At 42.7% G+C, this 22,675-nt stretch overlaps 1 protein-coding gene across 1 annotated transcript; it reads left to right on the top strand.

Annotated features, from left to right (window-relative positions):
• Nucleotides 1–3,110: 3,110 nt before the first annotated feature.
• Nucleotides 3,111–22,215, top strand: LOC147883710 (endoglucanase 24-like). The gene is made up of 7 exons (XM_087398455.1): nt 3,111–3,384; nt 3,595–3,868; nt 4,093–4,379; nt 4,686–5,126; nt 10,681–10,828; nt 13,174–13,340; nt 21,394–22,215. Exons 2-7 carry the CDS (start codon nt 3,649–3,651, stop codon nt 21,730–21,732), a joined length of 1,602 nt encoding a protein of 533 aa, XP_087254581.1. The 5' UTR covers nt 3,111–3,384; nt 3,595–3,648; the 3' UTR covers nt 21,733–22,215.
• The last annotated feature ends 460 nt before the right edge of the window (nt 22,216–22,675 follow it).

The raw sequence follows: 22,675 nt of genomic DNA, 5'->3' as shown, positions 1-22,675 counted from the left end.
GCTATCATGAAATGCAGTAAACACATAATCCTTTCCCTCTTGTGCAAAGTGTGCATGAGATGGTGAAGCATTGGCATTTTCAGCTGGTGCCACATAATTACTACTTATGCCTTGCCTCTTTTTCTTATTGGCAATCCTTTTTTGGCACTCTGCAATGTAATGACCATGCTTCTTATTGCAATAGTTGCATCTACCTTTCTTCACCTTTGCACCTTTATCTGCATTCCCTGCATTTGTGTTTGCATTCCCCTCCTTCCTGGGCTGATAATCATGGTTGGTCTTTTTTTGAAATTTACCCTTTTCATGAGTGGCAAGTACTTGCTCACTTTGACCAGAGGAACGGGCCGAATTGGAAGTCTGTGTTTCATCCTGTAAGAGCAAGCCAATTCTCTCCTCAAAACTGAGTGGAGCAGCCCTTAGTATAATGGCCAAGGAAGTAACAAATGTATCATATGAGGATGCCAAACTATTGAGGTGATAGAGACCAATTTCTTGTCTTCTATATCCTCATCAATAGCTGCGAACTCATCCCAAATGTAAATAATCTTTGCAATATGAGCTGAAATAGTTTGACCTTCCTGCATGGACAAGTCGTTGAGCTTATTGTGCAAGGCAATGCTTCTTGCTTCATTCTTCACATTCCACATGCTTTTCACTCTATCCCAAGCTACCTTTGAAGTCTTGCAAGGCTTGATAGTGGACTTAATGTGTGTCTTCACAAACAAAGTGGAAGATGCACTAGAGCTAGGTGTACCACGTCTAGTCTCATCTCCATTCACAATGTCCCATAAGCCCTTTCCACCTAAGATATTCTTGAGTGTAAATGACCACAAAGCATCGTTGGGTCCATCCAACTTATTTGCCTCCATCATGTTGCCAAAATTCTCATTGAGAGACATGATTGCAAGTGTACCTACAAAGCAAAGACATCAAATAGGCAACTGAAAGACCATAGATTGCTATGCAACCACTGCAATGACATTCACTGACAGTCGCTGCACTGAAATAACAATAAATCTACCCCAAAAATTCTACTCAAACCTCAATCCCTTGTAGGATACAAAATGCAATCAAGCACTATATTTCTGCCCCAAAAAGCTGTCCTCAACCATAGCCAAACACTGGCTCAAATGCAATGTGCTTTTGCTCCAAAAATCAGCTTGTATCTCAGCCAAACAATGGCGGCTCACAATGCAATAGCAAACTCTTGCTCAATAGGCATCTAAAAGTGAATCAACTTATAACCAACACTTGGCTTCAAAATGCACAACACCTGAGCAATGATTTGCACTTAATGTGCAACCCAAAACTGTCTCAAATGCATTGACACATGTGCAATGCAATCTCCAAGACACATGTGCAATGCTATCTGCAAGAACCAATTGGGAGAGGCTGAAAATGAACTCAAACAAAGATTAAGAGCTGGAGCAGAATAAATAGCTGAGCTAGGAATGCAAATGGCAATTTGGAGAGGCAAATGATGAGCTAAAGAGGCAATGGGCAGCAATGTCGAGGTGTATGGTTAGCAAGAGCTAAACTCAGGCTACAAAGTTGAGGTGTATGGCTGTACGGATGTGAGGCAGCTATCCAAGGCTGTGGGCAGGCAAAATGTACGAAAATAAGTAAAAATCAGCAAAACATAAATGATATTGCTGGTATCATTTGATCTATTGCTCAAAATGAGATTCTAAGAGCATGAACAACTCCGAAAGGGGGTTAAAACCTCAGTACGATTGGTCAAAACTCCTCCGGTTTCCCGACGGAGCCATAGAACTTTCGGTATACAAAATTGCCTGAAAAAATGCATGTGTGATGCAAAACAAAGTTGCCCAACTGAGGAGTGCTTCCTGGTGCAAAACCTCGCAACAAAATTGAAGCTCAAGATCATAAGAAGCTCATGAGAACTAACTTCTTCTCCACGACAAAAGTGCAATAGGAGCACGTGGGAGAACGGGGAAACAAGTGACAGGGCTGGAAGGACTAGCTTTGAAAGCATCTTTCTCTTTCTCTCCCCCCCCCTCATGTTCTCAACCCCTTGCTCTAGAGCTTGTCTCATGACATTGAATCCATGCTTCCTTCTAGAGCTTTGTGCTCCCCCCACCTCCCCCCCCCCCCCCCCCCTCTCTCTCTCTCTCTCTGTGGTGTTTGTCTAGACCAAGTACCCCCTCTCTTACTTGTGTGTGTGGAACTTGCATTGTTTCATATAAAATTTAAATGCAAATTTAGAGTGAATTACAACTTATTTGATCTTGATTGGCATTTTGTAGCGCTATTGAAACAATAGAGTTGTTATGTAGCTAGCATGCTTCCTAGGCATTTTACATTCCGGTCAAGGAAAAGTAGTGTTTGATTTTGAAAGCATGGGTTGCAACTATTGTTGGTCTCTTAGGCCTTTGACGTTATGATAGGGAGGAGCAATCTTGCATTTCGAAAGCATGGACTCAGTCTTGCTTCACCTTGGGCCCTTGTATTTATACCATTTGTTGGCACACACTTTATGAAGACATGATGCATCACCATGAGAGGCAATATTTAGCCTTCCTTGTAAGTTCAATTGGAGTTTTTGTTCTATGGAAAGCTAAGGTAATACTAATTTGGCATGTTGGCCTTACGGCTCCATTTGTGATCATATGGTACCTCTTCTTTTCCCTAAGAGAGCATTCCCACGAGCAAGTTTTCTTTCTGTGAAATCCATGGAAAGGCAATAAAAACACTTGCAAGCAGAAAATTGGCCATCTTTGACAGCCTGGAGGGGGTGCTTGCTAAAATCTCTGAAATCGATGAAGTTAAGTGGAGAAATAGGAATACATTGATTTTGGGGCTTCCTAGTGACTGGTAGCTTTTGTAGGGAGGTACATGGGGAGGAGGGAGCAACAAAGCTTACCCTGTTTCCACAAACAAACAGGCACCAACCCAAGTTGCATGAGAGTGTAGAGAGAGGGAAAGAGAACCTCTATCCTGGTGTTACCCCTTTTACAAGCAAGCAAGCAAGCCAGCCATGGCCCATAGCCTATGTGCACAATGCAGGCTTTTGTCCTTGGAGTTGGCACCCAGTCCTTGTCCCAAGGAGATGGAGGATCGCCATCCATCCACCATCCCATCAATCAATCAATCACATGCTAGGTTTCTCCTCCTCATCTCTCTCTTATTAGTTCTTGCGTAGGCAACCTGGTTTCTTGCTCATCGTTGATCCATCTCTTCTAGCACAGCCGCTCCTCCTCCTCCTGCTGCTAACGCACCCAGCGGGGAAGGTGTCTCTTGCTCCATCAACTCTAAGGAATGCCACAATGCCGTCCGTACATGTAGTGTCAGACGTGCTCGTGTTTCCGCCTCAGCGGCTCCTGGAGCCCTGGACTGTTGAAGTGACACTCGATTTGCATAAATGTGCGTGAGTGTGTGCGTTGTGAGAGAGAGAGAGAGGGAGAAAGAGATCATCTCAATTTTCTCGCAATGTAGCTACTTGTGCGTCTGTGTGTGAGTAAAGAAAGCGGCATTGTTGTGGATAGACTGCTTTGGTCTGTGTGTGTGTGTGAGAGAGAGAGAGAGAGAGAGAGAGCGCCATAACTGAAAGCGTGGTGGTTGCTGTGTGAGAAGAGAAAGGAGACAGGAGGTGAGTCGGATCTGTTGCGATTTTCAAGAGAAGGCAGAATGGGATTAGTGTCCAAAGGAAGCAAAGGGTGCTTCTGGTGGGCATTGGTGCTGGGGATCGCAGCTTTGGTGGTGGCAGCCGCGGTCACCACATTGGTGTATCATAAGCACTCCGCCAAAGGCAATGCCTCATCCCGCCACAAGCCCCCGACGTCCCTCGGATCGGCTGCGTATGCGCAGGCCCTCCGCCTCGCCCTCACATTCTTGGACGTGCAAAAATGTGAGTTCCTTTGAGCCAACCTTAAAAGCAATGCATCCCAAGTCGTTTCTTTTCCTCAACGCTTCGAGTGCGTGCAGTACTGTTGCTTTGTCGCTTCCTCTTTGTATTCTTCCTCGGAACGCCAACGAAAAATAAATTACAAGGAAAGCAAAGTTTCGTAAGATCGGCAATCTTGCGAGATTTCACTCTTAGATGCCCGGTGTTCTTTGCCTTGGACTGTACAGCGGGGAAACTTCCGGCCGACAACCCAATTAGTTGGCGAGGTGATTCCGCATTGAATGACGGAAGTGATGCTCACCATAATCTGACTGGGGGCTTATACGATGCCGGAGATCACATCAAGTTCGGCTTTCCCATGGCTTTCACATGCACATTGTTGTCTTGGAGCGTATTAGAGTATGGCGCCCAGATGGATGCAGCTCAGCAGCTGGTCAGTGCCAAAAGGAATATACAATGGATTACAGATTATCTGATCAAGACGCATCCCACAAGTGACGAGCTCTATTTTCAGGCACGAATTCTGTCCGAGCTTCTCTATTATTCTCTGCTTCACAACCGTCTGTGGTATTTTGTATCCCTCACCATAAGATGCGTGGAACGGCAAACTGGTAGATTCATTTGATGTTTGTGCAATGCTTGCAACAATTTGTATTGAGTGACATTATAGCAGCTAGTCCTGCTATCCATGATGGTTTAAAGCTGGAAACTACAGGTTTTGTTTGTCACGTACAGTTGCTGCCAGTTGTTGGATTTCATTAAAGTGAAGCGACTTTATGCGTCATGTGATTAAGTGAAATTTAAACGCTCTAAATCGCAGGTTGGAGACCCTGCGATTGATCATACTTGTTGGCAGCGACCAGAGGACATGACTGAAAGACGACCTTCGTTCGTATTGAACACTACCATGCCCGGATCAGAGGTTGCAGCTGAGGTGGCTGCAGCTATGGCATCAGCTTCATTGGTCTTCCGCAAGGACGACCCTTCATATTCTGACCTGCTTTTGAAACATGCCAGGGAGCTTTTTCATTTTGCAGATACCTCGAGAGGATCATACACCACCGTCTACCCGCAAGAGCAAACATACTACAACTCAACGGGCTATGGAGATGACCTGTTGTGGGCTGCTTCATGGCTCTTACATGCAACTGGCGAGGATAATTTTCTTTCTTATGTCACCGGAAATAATGGCGAGCTTTTCGCTGAGTGGGGCCAAGCTCCAGCATGGCTTAGCTGGGATAATAAGCTTCCTGGGGTGCAGGTTCGTAAATTATTCTAAGCACAAATAATGGATGTCTACTCTTGGTAAGCAGCACTGCATGTGTGCCACTCACAATGAGGCACGTTTTGACTGGTATTCACAGCATTCGTCTTGTATCTGCCCACTTTTACGTCTCATGTTTATGCAGGTACGTCAGACTCGTCTTTGCGTCTTACACCTTTCATTCTCTATGTTGTATGTTGCGTTGTCATACATAGTGAACACGAGTCTCTCTCTCTCTCTCTCTCTCTCTATCTTCTTCTTCTTCACCTCTTTTTCTTTTCTTCTTCCTCTTTGTTTTGCTCTTTGTTTCTTTTTAGTTTTTACTTTTTTTGGTTGAGTTTTATAGTTAGTAAGCTTTGGGCTTACCTGAGAGGTTCTAGAAGCTTGAGAGCTTTGCTTACTATGAGTTTATTTTCTACTTTTGGCTTTATTTTATGGCTCTCCTTCTCTGTGTATGTCTTTTTCTTTCCTCCATGCCATTATTCTTCTTCTTCGTCTTTGTCCATAGGCCCGCTCGGCCTCCTGCGGATGTTAATCTCTCTCTCTCTCTCTCTCTCTCTCCTCTTTATCTAATTTCTAAGGTGGGATCTATTCTATCCCTATGAAGTATACATGGGAACTGACAAGAAACTCCCTACTGTCTAGAGGATCGGCTGTAGTCATGGTGGGCAACTAGTGATCTACCAATATTGATGTATACTGTGGGCTAAAACAGAGGCGAGGTGATCTGCAAATATTGATGTATGCTGTTGGCTCTAATAGGGGGGAAAATGTCATGAAAGTACAAAATTCTGAGTTCGTCTGCTCTCTTTTTGGCATTTCCTCAACCACATCATGATTATTCTCGCATGCCAAAGTGCACTAGAAATTTAATCGAGATAGCCAAAGTATGCTGTAAAACAAGCTCTGCAGCAAGATTATAAAGTCCCCTGTCGTATGAGCCAGTGGTTTACAGAAAAACAGAGAGATGTGCCCAGTTGATATTGTGAGGTGCTTCTGATGTGAACTCTCTTTCCTTCTGCAAATACTCAGAGAACACACAGTAAACTGAACTGCGATTTATTGCAGCAGAGAAAAATAGGGAATCGCGTCCACTGTGATGAGGAACCTCTACTGCATCAAGTCTCAAGCTCCACGTGCTAAAGAGAGGCTTAGACAGCCTAGGGTAGGCGGGAAATAAACTGGACCGGCACTGGAAGTGGTTGGAGAATTGCCTGTAATGAGGTGAGGGAGAGCGCTTTATGTAGTGACAGATTTGGCCCCTGATCTGGCTGATGGCCAAGTCTATTGGCTTGACCATACAACCAGCCAGTCTGGACTGCTGCCGGCCTGCTAGTGGCCGACAGGCCGTGCTACATATATATAAATGGCTATATGCCAGGTCTTTTCCCAATCGTGGGGGCTGTTCCTGTGCAGCCTCCTGCAGCTTCTGCTGCACCAAATCAGGGCAAACAGCCCCTTCAAATAAACATAAAAAGGAATTCCCTTCCCCCAGTACCATGGGCAGGCCTGGGCTCACAGCCAGGCGTTGTCCTTAACAAAATATTTTAACACCCCCTCTCAGTTCCTGGTTGTGGGCCTTTACCCACATGCTGAAAAAGATACTCCAGCTACTCCTGAAAAAGTGCCTTCATTAGGAGGTCAGTTACATCCTCCTCTATCAATTAGCGAATAAGCTCCACCACGTGGTCCCCAATCAGCTTCCGATATAGGGACAGTCCATTTTCAATATGTTTTGTGTGATCATGGAACACTGGCTTGCCTGCAATAGCAATGCCACTCTTGTTGTCACACTGAATCCATGAAGGATCATCCTGAGTATGTCCCAAACTTGCTAACAACTATCTGAACCAGATAGCCTCGCATGAAGCCTTGCTGCATTACTATGCTTCCGTCAATGAGAGAGCCACCGTCTACTGCTTCTTGTTTGATAAAAAATAAGACATGATCCAAGCAAGAACAATAATCTGTTGTAGACAATCGTGAATCAATGTCTCCACCCCAGTCTGAGTCGCTGTATCCTTCAACCTCAGCTCCGTGAGAGTACTAAGTGGAAGATATTATAGTCTTAGGATACCAGAGAAACTGCTGTCCGCTGTGATTGCTGAGGCGAATGGGAGAACTCTGCTCAACGCCCCGATAGCAAAAGACATGTTTGGGAGTGTGTTGGTGAGATAAGGAAGGCATGCTACCAATTGGATGATAGAACGTACCATCAACCAAGGGGGAAGGATCATATTTGGAAAGTTTACTCCCTGGATCCATCACAGTAATTTGTTGCACTGCTCTCCATCATGTGGATCTCTCCCAAAAGCTCCAAGCAATACTTGTGCTGATTGAGGAAATTCCATCAAATGTCCTTTGAAAATCCATACCAAAGCATGCGAATGCTCAAGTGCCTCTTCAATAGTGTTTGACTTTGCATCATGTGACACCGGAGCTGTGTATCCAACATGTGCCTAGGCTCATTCCTGGATGTGTCGAGAATAAAGCACACCTATGTGATTGGACTTGGGAATGCCTGTGACTTTGGATTCTTGCATCATCTGAATGTACCATTTTTCTAAAGATTTGGAGGGAGGCGGGGTAGAAAGCACTGGAGCATCATCAGCGTATGGATCCCCCTCTGTAGAGAGAGGTGCCTGGACATCTTGCTCTTGTCATTTGAATTGGTCTCGTCAACTGGAATATCAAGAAAGGTTGTCGTGGGCTCTTTCTCATTGAAGATGACATCTTTGCTCACCACAGCGTCCTTTGTAACCAGATCGTACATCTCATATCCCTTAGTCTCCATGCTGTATCCGATGAAGATTCATGCTTTTCTTTGTTTTCTTTTTCTTTTTTTTGGGGAGGGGCGAAGAAAAGAGGGTATTTTTATTGATTACTTATAAAACTTTCATAACAGTACTTTCAAAGGCTCTGAAGGCCTGTCTCCAAAGAGTCCATAAAACCCAAAGCAAAAGATGTAACTAGTACAACAACATAAACTGGGGATTACAGAGATGGCAACTTGGAACCAAAGACCAACTTTGTCTTTGCTTCTGAAGAGCTTCATGGATAGCATCTAGCTGTTGGTGATGCTGGAAAGTTTCATGGATGTCACCAAGCGAATTCCAAATGTCCTTTGCCACCAGGATATGCTCACATGCCAGGGCCACGTCTGTCTTAAGATTTTCAGTAAAATTTCCAATGAATCCATCACATTCCTTCATTTTCTCTCGAACCTGTAGACATCCACTAGTGTGAGGCCAGAAGCACAGCATCAAGAAAACTTTATCATAAACCATGGCTTTCCTTTGCAACCAGATGAAGTGTGATACTTGACTCTTCACGGTTTCCCTTACCATCTAGGTTGAGCATCCTTAAAAAGCCATTGTTTAATTGAAAGGCAAACATCTACACAACTGACACTCTTTTTGCCGCACAGCTTTAGAAAATCTGCAATTAAGAAATAATCGGTTATGTCTTCAGGAGCTCTGAGGCAATGTTGGCACAAGGAAGGGCCCTTGCTAATTGCAGCTGCTCTGCACCCTGTCCAAATTGCCTTAAGATACTTTCGATGTTGAATCCAGCTTCTTCCTCATTATCTGGGATATGGACATGGACTTTAGAACCAAAAACACAAAAATGCTCAACAGAAGGCTTTTACTTGGATAAGTGTCCTTTGACATGACTTTATGAGTGTGCTTGTCGGTGTCGTATTGATGATGTGGATCGCAGTATGAACGGCCTCAGCTCAATAAATTCTTGTAAGGTTCTTTTCCTCACATCACACTTCTTGCCATTTTTATAATGACTATGTCCTTGCACTCCACTACTCCATTCTATAGACGGATTAGAGATATTGTGATCTGTCTCTTAAACCCCTTCGCTTGAAAAACGCCAAGAAATTCTTGCCAACAATTCTCCAGCTCTGTGAGTGCAAAGAGCCTCGAGGTATTGCCTGCTTTCCCACTCCACCTCTGCCACTCTTTGAATTTCCCAAAGGCATTTCACTTCTCCTTTAAGAAATAGCCACTCTTTGATTTTTCCAAAGGCATCTGACTTCTCCTTTAGGAAATACCTTCCGACTATAGTCATCTATAAATGTAAGAAAATAGAGATACTACCAAAGTATCTCGCATTCATATCCCCACACAAGTTAGAGTGAACTAGCTCACAAAGTGCATTGCTCCATTTTGTGGAAAGGGCTCCCGATGTTGCTTACCCCCAAAGGCAAGCTGTGCAAATAGAAGAATGTCGCTGAATCTTGGGAATTCCGATCATCATATTCTTCAGATGCATCTCTGCCAATGTGGTGAGTCGTACTCGGTGAGACTGCTTATGCCACAATGTACTTGCTGGATCTTGATCATGAGCAAAGAATGTATTAATTTGGTACAAAACACTGTGCTTGATCCTTTGAGTCACTATTTCATTGCTCTTTCAAATTTTTACAAAGACGTGCTTGTCATTAAACTCCACCTTCATGTTGTTTGCAGTCATGGTAAAAATTGAAAGCGGCATAATCAGGGTCAAAAAGTAGTGATCTGAGCTTTTTTCAAAGTGTTGCAATGGAGTCTTGCTGAGAGTGTACTGGGCATTTAGTGGTTGATTATTGGCAGGATGTGTGCAAAAGGTAGCATGCTGCATGTGAGAGCACTGCTGAGAGGACAATACCTGAAGCTACCACACAAACTGCATCTACTGCATTCTGGTTATGATTGAAAAGGTTGAGCTATAAACTTCTCTTTTCTAAATGCATATGTCACATTAGCTGCACTAATATAGTGCTAAAATGGAGTGTACTAGGAGGATGTTCCAGGAGTCATAGAGGGTCATGCTGCGATAGAAGCTCGTCTATTTACTATGACTGCAGTGAGACCATGCTAGTTTCTTGAAGTAGGTATGCTCATGCTATAGCATTAGCTCATCTCTATTCTTTTTACTACGAGTGGAGACAAACGATACCAGTTTGGATGGAGGTGTGCTTGTGTCAGTCAGGCTTCTGCTTTCTATGCAAAATCTGTCAGCTTTATGCCTCGACGATACTGGAAATTCAGAATTTTTCTATTTACTATGACTGCAGAGAGACCATGCTAGATTTTTTAAGTAGGTGTGGTCATGTGATAGCATAAGCTCATCTTGACTCTTGTTTACTACAAGTGGAGACAGATGATGCCAGTGTTTGGATGATATGTGCTTGTGTCAGACAGGCTTTTGCTTTCTATGCAAAATCTGTCGGCTGTATGCCTCAACAATTCTGGAAAGTGAGAAATTTTCATCTGCAAAGAAACCTTCTCCTTTTAAATTATGTTATGATAGGCAAAAGCTTTCTATTTGTTATGGTCTTTTTTAGCCTGATAATGGTAATTTTGGTGGCAAAAAGAAGGGAAAAAAATCAGCTTCTGACTTCAAATTATACAGACAATTGTTAGTAATGATAAAAGCTTATTGTTTCTTATTATTCAGGGTAATTAAAAACAAATGTATAATGCATATAATATATAAAGTTTATGACAAAAACATGGATCACTACAAGGAGCCCTCTAATTTTGTGGTGTGATTTTAGGTGCTTTTATCCAGGTACCAGCTTCTCCAACCACAAGTGGGCTCCAATGCAATGGCAACTGGACTTAATAAATACAGGAGTACAGCAGACGATTTGATGTGTGCTCTTCTTCCTGATTCTCCCACTGCAACTAACAGCCGCACAGATGGTGAGTTTGTTTGTTTTTGCTTTTTTGTGTTGTTCTATCAAGGATGGCCTTACTGCTTAGGTCCCATGGATGCATATGAATTTCTTGATAACCAAAAAACATTCTTTTTCCTGGGTGCTACAAGCAGCTGAGTACGTGCTTTGGTCGCCCTCCATGCCGTGCGTGAACTCTGCATCTCTCTACTAACCCATGCTGCTCGCATATCTCCTAACTCCTCCACTCCTATGCTGCCCGGAGCCGACACGAAAGCACAAAAATCTGTGACATGTTGCTGCAATCTGTCCGTCTTGGTGTCCTGTGGTGCTGTCAGGGCTTGCTGCTGCCTGATCTGTCCTAGTAGCATCTCTCTAAGTGGTCGCATCTTGATCAAGTAGAGCCCAATACAGACCTGGTCATGGCAGTGGATCGAAAGGGAGAGTGGACCAAAACCCTGTCCCTGCTGAAAGAGGCAGTGATCGCATCCCCGGATCTCATAATAGGCTGGGCAGACACATAAGAAATGTTCCTCTGTCTCAACTACCTCCAGTGTGCATAACCTATGGATCCGCTGCTCTCTGGGTATGCCTGCAGCCCTCCCAGCGTTGATCCCCAACTGATGTGAAGACCAGCTTATGTTTATGGCAATCCTCAGTGCATGTGAGACTCCTCTATCCTCAAGATATTGGTCTCTGGTGATGAGTCCATTCTCGGATACTCTCAGAATGTGATGAGGACAGAATTGGGTCTTGGTGGGGAGGCCTTGGTCCCACCCCCAAGTCCTTGAAGGAAGTCTAACTGTATGATGCGGTTAATCTCATCTCAAGGTATGACTCTGGTGGTACGTCCATGCTGTACTGAAAAGGGGGCAGGCGGTCCATCTGGATACATGATTGGCAAACCATGTAGATACTTGTGCATACCACGAGTCAAGCCGCACTCTCTGCTCATCGTACGGAAACCTCTAGTGCCCGTCTCGGTAGTCTCCGGTGAGGTAAGGCCCACACTATGTGCAAGAAAGTCACTGTCTGGATGATGGCATCGACTTGGAGAAGTGTCATTGCGAACTCTGCCTGGACTATGTGATGTGGGACTAAGGGCTTACTCTGAATCATCCTAGAACCCATGATCACCTGTAGCCGCTCAAATATCTTCCACTCTGTTGCCAAAATGTCGCTCCCTCAAAAAGGTGTGGCGTACATGGCAGCTGGCCTCACTAGAGTGTCAAAAAGCCAATCCTTCGTCTGAGGGTCCTGAAAGTGCGCCTGAAAACACACGTCATCCTGCACACGGGCTTTGTGAAAACTACCCCTAAGTATGTGTAGGACTGTACTATCTCTACTGGCTCACCCTAGTAAGTGAAGCTATGTCGGTGTAGTATAGCCCGTGAGGTGTTGAAGATTGTGACCTTGATTTTCATAAGGTTGACTGTCAAGTCTCTCTCCCTGCAAAATACCTCTAGCACCTACAGGTGCTTCTGTAGCCCTTTTGCCGAAGATGATAGAAGGACTATGTTATCAGCCTATAGCACTATGTGAATCATCAACTCGGACACTAGTGATCCCTCACCGCCAAGACAGCCGCTGAAGGATGTGATCTCGTCAAGATAGAGCCCAAAGAGGGTTGGTGAATATGATAAAGATTCACTACAATGGTACCACTCTCATGGCTCTAGAGACAGCTTGCCTTGGCAGGCATCCAACTTGGGATATGCTTGGGAGGTCTTTAGCAGCTTTCAGCATTTCACCATTCGTGACCTCTAGAGTGTCTGCGCCCTTGCAGATCCCAGAGGATTGATTCACAAATCAATGGTTTGGGTTGTGATAGTTCACAGGTGAGTGTCATTTGGGAGGTTGGCTTGATTAAGTCCCAGCTCAAAGATGGCATGACACCGCTATTTTCTCAATCTTGCATGACAATGCATTTTCCAATTTACATAGGACATGCATTTTCATGATGTGACAGTTGTTCCCAATAGAAAATCTTGAACTAAACTTCGTAAAGTGCTATTTACAAGGGAATGTTGTTTCTACACATGGTCTCAAGATATTAACTTTGGTTAGTGAAGAAGGGAAAATTTAATAGTCATTTGAACTTTTTAGTTGGGACGATTTGGTTGCACTTTTTAAAAATAGTTAGTGTAAAAACGTTGCCAAATGAGTGGCTTTTAAAGGCAGCCATTGATGCCTCACAGCTTATAAGAACATTCATGGTCTGTAGCTCTCTTGCTTATCGTTTCTCTGCATAATCTTGTTCATTTCATGGTTGTTTGTCGTCATCCATGTTGCTAATTGGTTATAGACAGAATCTGAAAATAAACAGGCATATTATAGAATGTTGACCTTTTGGATGTATGTGGTACTATGCAGGTGGGCTTATTTGGGTTATACAATGGAATTCATTGCAGCATGCTGTGAATTCTGCTCTTCTTGCCCTTATATACAGCGATTACCTATTCACAGCCAAAGCAAACGATTTGAGCTGTTCAGGACAAACATTCTCCTCACAAGATCTCCGTAGCTTTTCCATGTCTCAGGTGCTCTCTCTCTCTCTCTATATATATATATATATATATGCATGCATGCATGCATGCATGCATGTATGTATGTATGTATGTATGTATGTATGTGTGTGTGTGTTTGTGCCCCGTCCCACCCCCCCTGCAGCGCATGCAAGCATAGGTCTATGCGTGCACACAATTGTCTCTCTCTCTCTCTCATGTGCTCACACGTACGCATTGCTTGTGCATGAGAGAGAGAGAGAGAGAGAGAGAGAGAGAGATGTGTATTACCATCTACAGGAGGCCTTTGCGGGCCTATGAGACAAAGTACAATATCAAAGTAACTCATACAAGCCTCTGTGGGCTGAGGCAAAGGGCTCACTAAGGCCCTTAGCTGAGTAGTATACTAAGCTAAGCAAAAAAACTCAATGCTCAATCTCAGAATCAAGACACATATCCAGGTGCCATGGTGGCTCTCCTATGAGCTGCAAAATATCTCGTATCCGTGTTTGTTGGGGCGTCTCCATTGCGGTGGGGGGGGTCTCTGTGATCTCTATATCCGACGGGCCATATTGAGAGTGATGCCTCTGTTCGGGTGATCCCCTCCGAGTAGAGCTGTGATGGAATGAACCTCCATCATGTGTACTCTGATCCGTCTCTGCATAATGGGTGGCATGTGCATCTCTGGTTGCGTATCCCCTCGTCGCCGTCTCATCCCATTGACCCATACTGCCCTCATATAGTCTATCTCCTCCTCTTCTACTCTGTCATGTCCCGGGGCAGACTTGAATGCATAGAAATCTGTAACGTGTCATTGAGCTCCGTCCATCCCTGTCTTCCAAGATACTGTCTCCTCTTGCAAATGTTGCATCTCTATCAGATAGAGGCCAACACAGACTTGATCTTGGAAGTGAATCAATTGGGAGAGCGGCCCGAAACTGTGAGACTCGTCTGTCCTCTAGAAACTAGGATCTAAAAAGCACTCCATCTTTCAATACTCTCAAGTGGTCGTGGTAGAACTGGATCTAGGTAGGGGACTCCGAGTCCCTCTCCAAGTCTGTGACGAATGGAGCTGGAGTAGGTCCAATTGTATAATACAATTGATCTCATCTTGTGATACCAAGGTATTAGGAGCATCCAAGCTGTACCACAGTGGGCAGTGGCATGCCTTATATAGGCTGGGCCGTCGCCTAGATTGGAGGGCCAAAAACCCTAGAAGTCCCACCCTCCACCTCAACATACCATTGCCCCACACCTTCTAGCACTCTCATTGGTACACCTCAAATCACTCTCTAATCCCTTGAAATTAGGAAACACTAATTGGAGGCCCTTTTGAGACCCCAATTCTTCCCTAATGCTTATGTACACCTTTCCTTGGAAGCCATGTGTAATCTCAAATGCTATGTGATCAAGGCTCGTACTCAAATGATAAAAAAGCTACCCTTACAGAGGTGCTCAAGGGAATTCAGTAGGGTAATGCCCTTAGGTGACAATGATTATTGAATAAGTGAATAAACACATTTTTTTCTTTCTAAAAGTTAATACTTACTCCCTAATCATCTTGGATCCCATTATCACTTGTAACCTCTCAAAACACCATCACTCAATCGCTAATATAAGGCTGTTGCATACATGGCTATCGGTCTCTTTAATGTGTCAAACAGCTAGCCCTTCATTGGTGGGACTAAAGGCGAGATTGTGAAGCAAAAGAACGACTTGACTTGAACAAAACTAGAAAATCGAATGCAAAACATAGAAATATAGCTAGAGTCTATTAATCGTTTATTAAAGGTAACTTCTGTAGTAAATCACTAACTCCTCCAAGTCACATTGAGGCAAGTACCTCTCAAAGCTTGAATATTCTTAAGGACTTAAAATCATCAATATTCAATGGGGAAGATAAAGAAAGAAACAAGGATGCCATAAATACGTTTTTGCAAAAGTGGCAAGACTTTCACCAACTGAGGAATACCCCTCTTGGAAATCAAGTCATGGAAGCAAGACTTTCACTTAGAAACATGACATTTAAATGGTCGAGGAGCCTCAGGGAAACCAATAGGATCCCAAAGCATTGGGTTGAGTTTGAGCAAGATTTCGTAAAAGAATTGTTACCTGAGAATGAGGTAGAAAGAGCATGGGATAATGATAATACGGGCAGAACATTTTAGTCCAGTACATGGTGAATTATAAGGAGACAGTTCTTAAGTTGAAGGGAATCGGGGAGTTCTCAGGATCGTGATCTGTATGCAGAGTCTTCAGAGGGACTACACTTAGGGAATGGTGGCTTGGTTGACTGAGGGAGGACACGCGTTCCAGATTGATGAGGTCTCCCTAGCTTACCGGATACAGGGTCAGAGCATTCAGAGGATAGAGCTCCATGAGGCAATCCCTCTCGATAGCCTAGCTCCTCCTCCTCCTCCTCCTCAGGATAGCATATGGGAGGTAGTAGCCAGTATCACTACGTGGAACATTTGGGTGGCTCGCTGCAGTCTGGTGATGGGTGAGCATCCGGTTCCACCCTCGGCTACCTTGGTCACCATCTGGCAAGATATCATCTACACCCTCCGCTCCACCTAGGAGCGTGGGACCCTAGGCTCTAGGGCGACCATTGCGAGGCGTGGTCGATTCTGCAAGGCTTGGCCTGCAGGGGTTTTTTACATTTTCACTCCACGAGGGATTCATTGGTTGTATAGTCTCCCCACTTGGCTGTTAGCCCGAGTACCAAAGATCCCCTAGGCAGTGAGCTAGGTTTCTCTAGAACAGGCCGGTTTTTCTTACAGCCTTTTCCTAGTTTTTTCCATACTCAGCTCCTCCTCCTCCTCCTTCAGAGGACAACGTATGAGAGGTAGTAGCCAGGATCACTGTGTGGAACATTTGGGTAGCTCGCTACAGTCTGGTGATGGGTGACCATCCGGTTCTACCCTCGGCTACCTTGGTCACCATTTGGCAGGATATCATCTACGCCCTCTACTCCACCTAGGAGCGTGGGACCCTAGGCTCTAGGGCGACCGTTGCGAGGCGTGGTCGATTCTGCAGGGCTTGGCTTGCAGGGGTTTTTTACATTTTCACTCCACGAGGGATTCATTGGTTGTATAGTTCCCCCACTTGGCTGTTAGCCCCAGTACCAGAGATCCCCTAGGCAGTGAGCTAGGTTTCTTTGGAACAGGCCGGTTTTTCTTACAGCCTTTTCCTAGTTTTTCCCATACTCAGCATCTTCGGGGCTGTTGTTTTGTATGAAATCTTTCAAGCATTAATAGAAGGCTCCTTTCTTTAAAAAATGGGAAAAAAAAGTTGAAGGGAATTGATGAATTCCAAAAGATAAGAGGTTTCATGAGGGGTTTAAAATACACCTATAAGGTTGAGGTGAGAAGACGTTCTCCCAAAACCTTTAAGGAGGCCATGAAGTATGCCCAAATATATGACGATACCATGGAGAAAAGTAGAGTTGGAACTTCAGAACAAACTGGTTTTGTTCCTAGGTTTAGTAAATTTTTCAATCTTAAAAGGAAGGAGCACTTTAAGAAGGAGGTTTCTCAGGCATTGCCCAAGAAACCTTAATAGCAAAGATATCCTAATCTGAAAAGAGAGGATTATAAGAAGGCCAAGCGAGAAAATCTTGTCTTTAAATGTTTAGCAAAGATCATGTTGCTTGAAATTGCCCTAGAGACAAACAGGTGAGAGCTAAAGCCAAATATATCTCCACACAAATAGATATACGTGGTGTAAGTTCTGCTGACAAGTACACCGAGGTAGAGGTTAATCATGAGGATAGCACCCAGATGTGTTACCTATCATCGGCAACGTGGCACTTAACTTTTGGTCCTCATGATTTAATGAGGATGCATGGAAAATTAAGAAACAAAAGTCAAAATTATGGTCGATGATAGTGCCACACACAATTTCTTAACTATTAATTAGTTAAGAAATTGAAGTTGCCTGAGAGTCCTAGTGTCCATAAATATGTGGTCTCTCTGGCAAAGGACAACTATAAAAAGGTTTGGGACACCATGATTCATGGTGAAGAGGTGGACATTCAAGGCTATCAAGATGCCTTGGATTTTTAATTATGCATCTATAGTCTTAGTCATAGCTTACAGTGGAGCTATTTAAATAACTCCATCATTTTTGAAAAAGATGGTAGAGTCTTCTAGACTTCTAGATTCAGGGAGAACATGATGTACCCAACTCTCCCCTTATTTGTTCGATGGAATTGGAACGACTTCTACAACAACAAGAATGCGAGGTATGTGTTTGTGAACTTACTTTTATTGGTGATTTTATTTCTACTGCGTTTGAAAAAAGTAAAATTTCTCTTGATGTTGATAAAAAGTATAAATCTAAATTTGAATGATTTGATATATTCTAGTCTTTACAAAGGTATACATAAATTTTCTTTCAACGATTTAATGGTTGAATTTACAGATGCTTTTTGTGTGATTTGCCTCATGGTTTACCCCTTGAAATAGAGGTAGAACATAAGATAGACATAATTCTTGGATCCATCCCTATTTATAAACCACTATATAGACTGAGTCAAATGAAAGAACATGAGGTTAAAAGACAATTAATTGAATATCTTAGGACGAGTCAAATTGAGCCAAGTAGCTCACCTTGGTCTTCACTAGTTTTATTGGTAAAGAAAAAGGATGGTACTATGGGGTTATGCATAGATTACCGGTCTTTAAATAAAATCACAATAAAAGTAAGTATCCTATGTCATGCATTGATGAGCTCTTTCATCAATTGCAAGGGACAAAATATTTTACGAAAATAGATTTAAGATCAGGATATTACCAAGTGCAAATTAGAGAAGGGGATGTCCCCAAGATCTCGTTTCATACTTAGATACGAGTATTATCAGTTTAGAGAATGCCATTTGGTTTAACTAATGCTTCAACAACTTTTATAACACGTATGAATAGTGTCTTGAGGTCATATTTTGAAAAATTTGTTGTAGTATTCTTAGATGATTTCATTATCTATAGTAGCATATGAGAAGCAACTGTATGCAATAGTTTATGAAAGTAATATTTGTATGGTGCCAAATTTGTGATAATTTTTTATCAAGAAAGCATTAAGTGGATTTGCAAGTAGCCAGACGTAAAGGAAGAAAAGCTAGATGGGTTGAAATAATGCAAAAGTTTGATATCCAATTGACATATCTAAAGGGGCACTTTAATGTGGCAACAGATTTACTAAGCCGAATGCTAATGGTTAATGAATTGAGTTTCACTCAATTCCAAAATGATTTTCCTAAGAGTCCTTAAAAAATAAATGAGAGTTTGAACCTCACTTTTCTGAAAAATGGAAAGCAGTTATAAGGAGGGATCCAACAAATCGAGAGGCTTTCAGTGAGGAGTCATATGGAAATGGTGATACACCACAGGTTGGTGATAAAGGACTCAAGTAAAAAATATATAATGTTGAAGATGGCCACCTGCTCTACTAGGGTAGAGTATGTGTCCCAGATAATAATGACATTAGGTGCCAAATTCTTTTGGAGTGTCATGATAGTCCAAGTGCTGGATACTTGAGAATTCAGAAGACGTATTTTCTTTTGAAGAGGCAATTCTTTTGTGTTGGAATAGATAAGGACGTCTGAGATTATGTATTGAAGTGCCAAAAATGCTAGGTCAAAAGAGACTAAACGCCTTAAGGTAGGAGGTCTCCTACATCCATTGGAGATTCATCCATTGATGATGTATGGATTTCAACCTACAGCCCCAATTGCGGTGGGACTCGAAAAAGAGAAGATTCAAGCAGTCAAAGACTTTCTCGAGGATATGAAACAAATGCTTAAATTGGCTAAAGATAGCATTAGAAGTGCTCAAGATAGAGCAAGAAGCTATGCAAACCCCCACCGTTTAAGGTTGGAGATTGAAGAAAATGAGAGTCTATCTTAAGGTACTTTAGAATCCCTTAGGATAGGTAACTATCCTAAATTATCTCCTAGGTATTGTGGACCATTCATACTACTTAAGAGAATTGGAGAACTTGCTTACAAATTAGCCTTACCAAAGGGATGCAGAGTACGTACAGTTTTTCTTTTCATGTACAGTTTTTCATGTGAGTAGGCTAAAAAGAAAATTAGCAGATGATGATAATCTCATTGGAAATAAAGTCCTAGTAGAACTCATTGAGCTTGCTACTTTACAACATGAACCAAAAAGAATTTTAGGTAGACAAGAAAAAAGAACTAGACATACAGTATATCAAGAATGTCTGGTTAAGTGGAAAGATAGACCTGAAGAGAGTTCAACATGGAAAATGGTAAGCAATCTTTAGAGGAAGTTTTCCAATTTTATTTTCGAGGACATAAACTATTCTTAAGGGGAAGGCAATGTTACGTTAATAATCGCAGAAGCCCATGGCTTGGTTATGGCGAGGCGGGAAACCAGAGGGCTGGGCCTAGAGGGCTTGGGCCTAGGGTCACACCTAGGCCTAGGAATTTATGAGGTGTATAGGGTAGCCTAAGAGAGGGCTTAATGGAAGGGGTCCCTTACGGGAGACATGGCACCAAGAGATAAGGCCATTTGGCAAGCACTGGGCTAGGGGGAGAGCTCTAGAGAGAACACCAAGTAGGAGAGCGGAGAATAATGAAGGACTCTCTCTCATCAAGTAAGCTGGTTCTCTCTAAGGAGCTCGTGGCTGAGTGGATCTGAGTACCAGAGACCTCTTTTTGGGTAAATGGAATAGTTGGAGTCTCTGGAGTTGGTTAATGGAGGCCCAACCGAAGAGCCATAATCTTTGGAGTTAGTTAAGGAGCCACCATAGTTAGACAGCCTATTTTGCTTAGGCGGGCCTCAAACTGACTTGACATGCATTAAAAAGATTGCCATGTGCCACCAACACACATCTCCACCGGCATGTCTCTCTGAGTGCTTGAATACAGAGGTTGCTAAGCCCACTGCACTTTCGCTAACCTTATACAAGAGTAGCAAATTCCATTGCTAGCCATCCATCATTCAAGTGCTCAGCTGGGCTTGTAGCTTGCTTCCCTACACCGTTTTGATGTAATATAAGTCTCTCAAATTTGTCTAGTGTCTCCGCTTTATGAGGGCTGCCATTGCTTCCCCTTGAGTCTCTCTTTTCTATTGATTGTATTTAATAAGCTTTTGGTGTCTTTAAATAAAAAAACTTGGGAATATGTCTTGTGAGGTGTCAATTTGGAAGAGAGTGGTTATCACGCCTTAAAAAAGTACATGTTGATGCACACCAATTTTTAATAATAGATTATAGCATACGATTTTTGTAAACATATTGCAAGCAAGGAGTCTGTCCTTTTAAGCTTGCCAATAAAACTTGTTTGAAGACTGCTTTATTCTATTAACTCAACATCCAATCCCAACTTAACAGATGGTCACTTTCATGGATTGCCATATTCTGTTAGAATTAATTGCTCATCATCGAAAAGCTATGGTGCTCAAGCAGCAGAAGATGCATGTGTGTATTGGTATTAGCTCGGGATATTGCTTGTGCTTTTGACAGGCTTACGAGTATGTCCTTTCAATAAGAAGTATTTGAAGACTGCTATATTCTGTTAACTCAACATCCATTCCCAACTTAACAGATGGTCACTTTCATGGATTTCCATATTCTGTTAGAATTAGTTGCTCATCATCGAAAAGCTATGGTGCTCAAGCAGCACAAGAGGCATGTCTGTATTTGAAGACTGCTTTATTCTGTTAACTCAACATCCAATCCCAACGTAACAGATGGTCACTTTCATGGATTGCCATATTCTGTTAGAATCAATTGCTCATCATCGAAAAGCTATGGTGCTCAAGCAGCACAAGAGGCATGTCTGTATGGTATAGCTCAGGATATTACTTGTGCTTTTGACAACCTTCTGTCAGCTAATAGGCTTAAGCGGTCATTAACTCCATCACTGCTAAATGATGCAGTCTTTCTCTTTGTTCGGCTTAATGCTGAAAATGCATACTCTGTTTCGGATTGCCGTTGGATTGGTGATACAGGAACGGTGATAAAGATATTTGTTTCTTTGGCTAACAGGAGTACTCTAAAAGGAAATTTAGCAAATCACAGCTGTCAAGAGACTGATCCTCTGATTTGATCTGGATATGTCCAGGCAAACTACATACTGGGAAAGAATCCTTTGAGTATGAGCTACCTTGTAGGGTATTCTTCAAAATATCCACAGCAAGTGCACCATCGTGGGGCATCCATACCTATGGACTCAATTGTGTATGGCTGCAAGGAAGGTTTTGAGTGGCTGTCTGCTCCTGGTCCAAACCCAAACATTGCAATAGGTGGACTCGTTGGTGGCCCTTTCCAGAATGATAGCTTCATTGACAGTCGCAACAACTCCATGCAGAATGAACCCACAACATACAACAGTGCAGCTGCAGTTGGATTACTGGCTGGTTTGGCATCCACTTCTCAAGTTACACTTTCCAGTTGGACATAATTCTTACAGTTGCAAGTTCCAACTCCGGCAATCCATCATCATTGTTAACCATGCTCATATCTAGTGATGATCTTCGCTGACTATCTACCTAAGTTCAGTTAAGAGATTTCAAATCTGTGAGCTCAGCTCTATAGCTACAGAGGAATTCTGCCCTTATGTTTGAAGGAGACAAGTTCACCCTATTGTTTTGTACAGCGTGGATGCTACAGCATTAGATCTTGATATATGCGACCATTTTTTCATGGGCTCTGATGACAGTACAGATGTTGTAGGATGTGGTCCAAGCAATGCATCTGAAGCTCTATGTGGCGAATTCCTCAACATGGTGTGGTAAATTTGCCTGATTGTATTGACATCGTGGATCTGACTGGATTTGCTATTGATGTAAGTTTCGTGAATGCTAATTTATGCCCATAGACATGGCTATCTGGAACATGTGTTCCGTCGTATACCTGATACAACAGTTTCACTTCATACTTCTAAATAATCCATCAGTATTTGAAACAAATTGATTCCTAAAACTTCTCATGAATACTGATTTTTGTCATAAGGATCGTTTACACCCAATTCATTCTATGCAAATTCCATAAAATGTAACCGTATAATCTTGAATCCCCGGAGACAAAGATGGGAAATCCTACTTGAAAGATCTATATAATTTCAGCACTCGTGGAATCTGTAGTCAATAAGGATATTTTTCCATGGAATAGAACTCTCTTATCTTGTGGTTTTCACAGGGGTAAATGTAAGTCTCAATGGACACATCTCGAAAGAGAGAGCCGTGACTAGGAAATTTTCCATGTATAACATTCTATATTTAACAAGTTTTCCTCATGTCATGGGAAACAAAACTTGGCACAAGAATTATATGCTCCTAAATTTCCAAGGACAAGTTTTAACCAAATTAAAATAAACAATTTTGTATTCATTCTAAATATTAATG

Source organism: Dipteris shenzhenensis, chromosome 27 (genome assembly GCF_047967505.1).
Source record: "Dipteris shenzhenensis isolate YYH24624 ecotype China chromosome 27, Dip_SZ_1.0, whole genome shotgun sequence".
Lineage (NCBI taxonomy): Eukaryota > Viridiplantae > Streptophyta > Polypodiopsida > Gleicheniales > Dipteridaceae > Dipteris > Dipteris shenzhenensis.
This window is presented reverse-complemented; position numbering and strand designations above follow the sequence as displayed.

Excerpts from the sequence above, each read along its gene's own strand:
- LOC147883710 (XM_087398455.1), top strand. The coding sequence starts at position 3,649 with ATGGGATTAGTGTCCAAAGGAAGCAAAGGGTGCTTCTGGTGGGCATTG. Across the intron at positions 5,127-10,680 it reads ATAAGCTTCCTGGGGTGCAG|GTGCTTTTATCCAGGTACCA; the intron begins GTTCGTAAATTA and ends GTGTGATTTTAG. Across the intron at positions 13,341-21,393 it reads GTAGCTTTTCCATGTCTCAG|GCAAACTACATACTGGGAAA; the intron begins GTGCTCTCTCTC and ends GGATATGTCCAG.